The sequence below is a fragment of the Corticium candelabrum genome, chromosome 5 (assembly GCF_963422355.1).
Source record: "Corticium candelabrum chromosome 5, ooCorCand1.1, whole genome shotgun sequence".
Lineage (NCBI taxonomy): Eukaryota > Metazoa > Porifera > Homoscleromorpha > Homosclerophorida > Plakinidae > Corticium > Corticium candelabrum.
In genome coordinates, this window is record NC_085089.1 from 6,346,738 (window position 1) to 6,354,377 (window position 7,640).

Below are 7,640 nucleotides of genomic sequence, written 5' to 3' on the forward strand. Positions count from 1 at the left end.
CATTATTAGTGCTTGAAGCTCGTAAAATTCCAGAACTTCAGCACTCTTGAGTCGTGCTTGCGCAGATTTGTTGTGTGCTTGTGCGCATGCTCAAGCTATGCGCGTTCTTGTGACTGGTTCGTGCGTAACACGGTTGTTTAGTTTTGAGTTGCGCTTTATTCATTCGTATGGCGTTGTGCTTTTACTAGGATTTGGACCTTTTGGGAACTGCAAGGTTAATGCCAGCTGGGAAGTAGTGAAGGTATAGCTGCGTTGCGGGATGTGCAGGCGAAGTCTGAGATACGAATTGGCAACTGAATTGATGGATGCTAGACTTAATTAATGCATTGCAGAATTCACAAGAAGGTTGATTTACGTTCTAGGGTGCAGATCTACTTTTAGTAGAGGCTTAAAGATAGCGCTTGTACCCAGTCCTCCTCCTCGCGGGCGCGCGAGGAGGGCGACTGGGTACACGTTTAACGCTTGTATACACTGATGATATGCCTGTGGTCTGTGAATCTAGACTTGAAGTGTTTGTAGACCCATTGTTTCTAGTTCAACTAAATGACGTCGACGCCTAGAGCACCTTTTCTAAGAAGTTTTTGCGACTTGTGTAGATATACTAACACACGGCTATCTTACTTGCAATTGCTTGAGTCTAGATTCTCACCTGTCATGGTTGGACAGGATTTACAGTATGAGATGGCTCTTTACTCAAGAACGTCTTTTGATAATGTGCTGAATTGAATGGCCAATTAACTTTTAATGCTGTATTGTCTTAATTAATTAAACTAACAAACGCTAAATAAGATTCAAGCTATCAATAATATCTATATACACATAGTTTTCATTGTGGTTAAAATGCAGATAGATAGATAGATAGATAGTTATACAGGAAATCCTATCAGCCAATGGTTGGTCTTCCCAGGGTTCCTGTTAACAAAATTCTTAATAGATTAAAATAGATTAATTAATATACAGTACAAAATTATATTATATTTAACAATTGTAAGTTCTAAAATGTACTACTAGCATGATCAATATAACAGCCGGCCATCGGCCACTGGTTGACCAAAAATGCCAATTGGCTGGTATCAGTAGACCAGTAAATTTTAGCGGCTGCAGCAGTGAGTGCATGGATTGAATGAAACCTGCAGAGTGTCTTGCAATCTACGTGTTAGGTGTTTGAGTTACTACTGTACTTGTGAAATCTAGCGCGTTTTATAGCTAATTACGTAAGGAAGTATGAAAAAACTGATGGTTTACTATTAGTTTACATTCTGTTTAAACACCAAGAGCAACTGTTTTGATCTTTCTTCTTAGCTACAAGACATAGACCTTCTATTGCTAAATTATCCTCAACACAGCAGATTTTACTTATCAATGGCTGGTCAAAATTGAATGTGATCTGACATTTGTCTGGCTGATGAGAAAAAAATTATATTGATCATTGACTAGTTTTAAAAATAAATTCAATGAAGATTGGTGTAAAGTAGAAGACATGTTGTAGCCAATATAAACCTAAAAACAACTTTTCTATGGGCATTGAAGTCTAGCAGAAGGTCCTGTGTCAGACAAACATCCATTAGCACTGTTATAGGTGTGAACTAATTAATTAAATAGAAGCTTCACAAAGTCAAGGATAGGAATTAATCTTGGAAAGAGAGCTGTATTTGACTGAGTACCATAATACATAGCATTGATCTAGTTGTGTATGAGATTTATGATTTTATCTAGGTTTTAGCAGAGGAGGGTCTTGGGGAGGATCATTCTTTGGAAATAGATGAAATTCCTGTAGTCTATGAAGCTGTTCAAGATCGAGCTCCTCTGCTGTGGAGTGAAAAAAAACCCGATGTAAAATGTCATCAAATAGTTTATTATCTTAAATTGGCATTTTATGACTACAGTTGACTGTTCACGTGGGAGTGTCACCATATGATAGTGTGACGTTTGAGCAATATGGGCGAAATTTTGGTTACAGCAAACCAGACATACTGGGAAGATTTCCAAATATGGAATGTTGTGTTCCTGGTAAGAGATTCAGTGTTGTAGCTTTTCCTTGGCAGACATTCAATTGTCGTTTCAGATGGACCAGACTGTATTAGATCTAGGCTGGATATGGATCTTGTACAATTGAACATAAAAGCCAGAGGAATTTCAGTTGAAACTTGCATTTCAGATGATGCAGGAAGGTTTGCTATCATGTTGATGTACTGTAAATCCAGAAATTTTTGTACTCATGAAATTTTAGTTATTTTTGTACAGATACCTGGTTGTACTAAAATAATATGAATACTAAAATTTATAGATAGATGCACTTGAATTTGGCTACAGTACAGTACTGATGCCCTGTACTAAACTAACATGTGTACAAGTACTAAAATTTATAAGTACTAAAATTTACAAGTACTAAAATTTCTGGATTTATAGTATTTTAAGTTTATTGCTTGATTATTCTCTGTTTGTGTTGCAAGGTATCTGTGTGATTTTCTCTACTTCCTCTCACTGTCGCTTGGTCAAGGCCCTGTTGCTTTTGTTCACATTCCTTCTCTAGATAAAGAGTACTCTTGTATGGAGCTTGCCAAAGCACTTCGTCTCATAATATTGGCAATGATTGATCAGCTGGTTGAGAAAGCAACAGTCTAGAACTTAATTTTACCAATTAAAATCTTTTAGTATGGGTTTGTCATTATGTTGGCTATAATAGTTATTACCAATGTATAGTCAATTGAATAAAATAACTGTTTAATTAATTTCTATTCAAATTACACACCCAGACACCAGAATTGATTTTTATCGCGCATACGGGAGCGTCACATCCGGGATTTCTTAGGTAGGATGGCGGTGAATCTTTCTGTAGAACCGTTTACAGACCGTCGCATCAAGGAGTTTACAGCTCAAGCCGGAGAGGTCTTTGCAGAGTAAGTAGAATAGGCACGTTTGAAATCATATCTAAACCTGCCGTTCTTGCTAGAAAACAGACACACAGCCAGAAATGGAGCGAGCGAGTTCAACAGATTGATTTTACGAAGACTGCAGACGAACTCAAGGCAATATTAGCTGCGAAACAGACTGAGGACGTAGCTGAAGAAGGTGGGAATACAGAGAAGGTGCAGTGGCCGTGGGAGGACGTATCACAACGTCTCAGGTCAAGAACTGTAGATTGCGTTTCGGTGTGTGTGTGTGTGTGTGTGTGTGTGTGTGTGTGTGTGTGTGTGTGTGTGTGTGTGTGTGTGTGCGCGCGTGTGCGTGCGTGTGTGTGTGTGTGTGTGTGTGTGTGTGTGTGTGTGTGTGTGCGCGCGCGTGTGCGTGCGTGTGTGTGTGTGTGTGTGTGTGTGTGTGTGTGTGTGCGTGTGCGTGCGTGCGTGTGTGTGTGTGTGTGTGTGTGTGTGTGTGAGGTTGTTTGAAAATTTATACAGGCAAGCTATGACAGAAGTGTCCGTTCTGTCTGACGTACTAAAGGTGGTGCAGCATCAAAATTATATGACTCTGGTGCCTGTGGTGCAGGAGCCTTCTAAGCCACCAGTGGCAGTGAAATTGAAAGGGAAACAGAAGGTCTCAAAATTGTTGTCGTCAGTTTGGTATGACGGTCATTCATTGGATATTTGTTCAGGCATTGTTGTGTGCTGCATCTGTGCTGCTGGGTGGCTCGGAGGCTATGGAAGGGCGAGTCCAGTCAGGTGGTGACAAGTGTGGTTCGGTTGCTGATCTGTTTGTGTCTGAGTTGGCTTGTTTGAGGAAACGGTGGAAAGTGAGGAGGATTGGTCAAGCTATAGTAGGCAACATCGGAGAACATTTTGGTGTGTGTGTGTGTGTGTGTGTGTGTGTGTGTGTGTGTGTGTGTGTGTGTGTTCTTCGCATGTGTTGCTCACTCATTTGTGTCAGGTGAACTGCAGCGTCACGTCTCAATGCAGTTTGAAATCAGACGGGTCGAAGAGAACCACAAACTTACCGACTCAAAGTCTGATGATACTGGCAGTCAACTTCAAGTTATTATCCCACGCGATCTAGAAAGTCAGGCTCACCTACATTTGTATGTAAGTCAAGGCACAGGTAATTATGAAAAATCATGCTGTACATAGTGTAGTATTTGGTCTTGAGAGACATTGTTGTGTGGGTCGCATGCTAATCACGATTAGAACAATTTTGTTTGATGTTCCTTGTGGGTGGGACTGGCTATTTGTTGAGATGTACAATACATCTCACTTTACTTCATGACTACTAATGCTTGTTGTGAAAGATAAATCACTTAACGATTAGAACTTCTGTAGGGCCATAACATACGATTCAAAATTCTAGGATTTTAGGACATTTGTGGTTCTAGTCTTACAAGTACAAGTCCAGATTTGATTATGTTAGTGTGTTTAACAAATCAATGATTCGAATTCATTTAAAATTCTATGTAAATTATCAAATGTGATTTTCTTGTGTTGTATGATTAAAAGAATGATGAAAATTTGTGGGTCTTGTTGGTCATTAAATATACCATTGATTTCAATTAGTAGTTAGTGCACGCATGCGCGCGCGCACACACACACACACACACACACTACGAAACACATTGGCATTGTATTATCAATATGTATCATGTTCATTTACAGATGTGCCGAACCTGGATGGAAAGGTGTGCGCACAGTCATTATGTTCGCGAAGGCAGTCGAATTCGTGTCCACTATGGCATCATCAGTTGCAACAGGCACAAGATCTACTTTCTGTCAGACAGGCGTATCTGCTGGTGAGCAACAAAACGCTTTACTACAACAATACGATGGATGACGATGATGTTTGATGTGTCAGTTGACTCAGGAAGCCTTCAGCAGTGACTCGGATATTCATAGTATCACAAATGGAAACGTTATGCATATACGAGTACGTCTAATGCTTGCATTCATATCAAACTTGCATTTGTATCGAGCTTGCGTTCGTATGAGATTTTTAGTGTTGGCTTTTGTTTTGTACCAGTTGTTTCAGGATTTATGGTTTACCATTGCTTGCCTCGAAAGCAGTACTCCGAATGTTGATGAACAGGTCGTCAAGATGCTGTTGTATTGCTTTTGTTTATTTGCTTTTTGTGCTTAATTTGGGATGCATTTAGAGTGTACGATCTCGGGGTTTGAATCGTGTTCTTTCTCTTGAGTTGATTCTCTACCAGCATTTGTGCAGACGCCAGAGTCGATCTCGTAGTGAGCCGCCCTGCCCTGTTTCTGTCAGCACGCATCTCTCGGAGACAAAGATGGCACTGACTCGTAGCGGTAGGAGTCAAACCGGCCTCACTGGTAACAGGTATGCTTATAAATTGAGAAGAAGATATGAGTTAACACGCACACGTGCACACACACACACACACACACACACACACACACACACACACACACACATGCATGTATATATATATATATATATATATATATATATATAAGGAAAGTGCTCCATGGGTGCAGCCATTTTGAATGTTTCTTTCCTCTGTGCTTGCAAACCGTTACTCGTTTCTGCTCCTCTTTAGCAAGTGACCTTTTCTACTTTCAAAGAGTGACTGGTGCCTTTTGCGGTGGCCAGTGCTCTATACTTCACTTTGTACTGGCGTTCGTCTGTACATAGTGACATCACAAAGAAGTTTTTTCCTTTGCACTCGCCAACCCGCTACACTTCTTCACTTCTCCTTTGGCACTCGGTCTTTTCTCACTTTGGAATAGCAACTGCTGCCTTTTACGGTGGTCTTTGCCTTGTACCTATCATAGTATGTGCTGTCAGCGCTGGTCTCGTCTGTAGTTTATGATGTCACTTGAATTTTTTAGATTGGCGCATCGGATCTCTACCAAATTAAACTGCCCTTTTCTTACCTCAGGCAGTACACATGAAGCATGTCGTTTACTCTAAGCAACGTTGATAATAGCAACATTATTTGACTATATCCGGGTCCTGAGAAATATGGCTACTTTTGTTTGCCCATGTATGCACATCGAATAGCTGCCACGTCAGACACACCGGGAATTTGTGTTGTATCCGCCAAATAACCGAATTGTATGATGCTTGAAGTGTATGTATGTATACACGGGAATTTGTGTTAATTAACTTAATTAATTTACCTGGGCGAAGAACAGGGTAATCAACTGCTACAGCAATATACTGACATACATGTAGACTAACAGATACGGGTTTGTTGCCAGTGTTATGTTCTTGCTGTAGCCTCTTGGCACGTGTTGTAATGGTTGCTCGTCACGTCGCTTTATATCGAAGGTATTGACAATGTGTGTTGGATGACTTTGTATTTGTATTCTCTTTTTGGGTTTACTAGAGTTCTTGGCATGCTTGACAAGTTGTCTTGTATAGTGCGAGAACCCATGTTGGGCGTGCATTGCGGTCACGTGTGCTCGGCTTTGCAGTCGGTCATTCACGTGACGGTCGGATCGTCTAGAAAACACGAGATCTTATTGAACGGTTTATCGGACACCGTGTAAGGACCTCGTGTTGTTGCCGCGTAATATGGCATTCCAATTATGTGACATTGTAGCGTTTTGCTTCGCGTATTGGTGACCGGATGTGGTGTATCTGCTGTTGGTTCGGATGGTCAGACTATGGGTGCTACGTCCAGTATGAACCGATTGCGACAGTTTGTTTTACATCAAGTCTGCAGGCATCTCTTTTGCGTGGCTACTGCTGTCATTGAGCAGACTGGGTGGCACACACTTTGTAAGTCATTTCACACCGTAGGCGATCAGACAACAGAAAACAAAGCTTCACATCCAGGAATCTTGGCAGCTAGTCCTTGTCGCAAATGGTAAAGTCGTCGACGATTCATTTCTGGTTGTTCGTCTGTGTGATGTTTCATTGGTTACATAGGATTGTGGCTCTTCGATTTTTGTCCGAACGATGGCCGGTTGTTAAGTTTGAGTTTGCAGGGCAATCTCTCGAGCCTGACCAGTCTGCACAGACTGTACGAGCTGGCAAATTTTTGACAACTGATTTTGATCAAGCGTTTGCAGAGAAGCTTATCAAAATGTTGTGTATGCAGACATAGCTGGTAGTTGTCAATGTTACTCTCAATTTTGCATAAACCTCATATGTTTGATGGATGGTTGAGCTAGAGTGGAGACAGGCAGGTATTAGTAGAGTGCCGTCAAACAATGGCAGTTGTATCATAAATGAAAAATATATTAATTTCAGCGGTGGTTTGGCCAGTTCTTTTATATACATGTTTCTCAGTCTAAATTCGAGTTGTTCTATGTAGTCCTTGGCAGCATGATTGAAATTTTACTGACTTCTTGTGTGCTCACTTTGGGTTGTCGATGTAGAAGGTTTAGCTTCTTGTTGTAATGTAATGACTTTAGCCACTTATTGGATGATGAATCCTTTTGGACTTGCTGTTATAAACTGTACGTACAGTACTCTTGAGAGAGGCCAGAAGGGTCTGGCTACGCGAGACTAATCTAAGCTGATATTTTTATAATGTGACCATAGAATGGCAAGGCTTAGCGCACGTTACTTATACACAGTCATTTAGTCTGCAACACCGACTATACAGTGGTGGGATCTAATTAAATATATGCTCTTTGAGTTGGTGTCATTCGGTAGTTCTAAAGCCTTGAAGTGTCGACAGCGGTCTCCTGCATGTTCTAGCAGTAAGAAAACAACATTTTATTCTATGCTGCAATGTATACGTA

At 40.8% G+C, this 7,640-nt stretch overlaps 2 protein-coding genes across 4 annotated transcripts; both read left to right on the forward strand.

Annotated features, from left to right (window-relative positions):
* The first annotated feature begins 24 nt into the window (after positions 1-24).
* LOC134179519 (pyroglutamyl-peptidase 1-like) lies at positions 25-2,757 on the forward strand. 3 transcript variants are annotated; one of them, XM_062646438.1, is made up of 6 exons: positions 25-116; positions 189-241; positions 1,717-1,833; positions 1,887-2,010; positions 2,066-2,171; positions 2,454-2,757. In XM_062646438.1, the coding sequence occupies exons 1-6, from the start codon at positions 98-100 to the stop codon at positions 2,623-2,625; spliced, it is 591 nt and encodes a 196-aa protein (XP_062502422.1). In that variant the 5' UTR covers positions 25-97; the 3' UTR covers positions 2,626-2,757. The 3 variants fall into 3 exon arrangements, with proteins under 3 accessions (XP_062502422.1, XP_062502424.1, XP_062502423.1); XM_062646440.1 differs by having other exon boundaries at positions 82-116; positions 189-345; XM_062646439.1 differs by lacking the exon at positions 25-116 and having other exon boundaries at positions 131-345.
* LOC134179516 (mediator of RNA polymerase II transcription subunit 17-like) lies at positions 2,758-7,150 on the forward strand. The gene is made up of 13 exons (XM_062646436.1): positions 2,758-2,900; positions 2,954-3,127; positions 3,399-3,534; positions 3,593-3,779; positions 3,865-4,032; positions 4,581-4,714; positions 4,777-4,848; positions 4,942-5,007; positions 5,075-5,262; positions 6,166-6,216; positions 6,275-6,433; positions 6,491-6,757; positions 6,820-7,150. Exons 1-13 carry the CDS (start codon positions 2,818-2,820, stop codon positions 6,995-6,997), a joined length of 1,863 nt encoding a protein of 620 aa, XP_062502420.1. The 5' UTR covers positions 2,758-2,817; the 3' UTR covers positions 6,998-7,150.
* Positions 7,151-7,640: the final 490 nt, after the last annotated feature.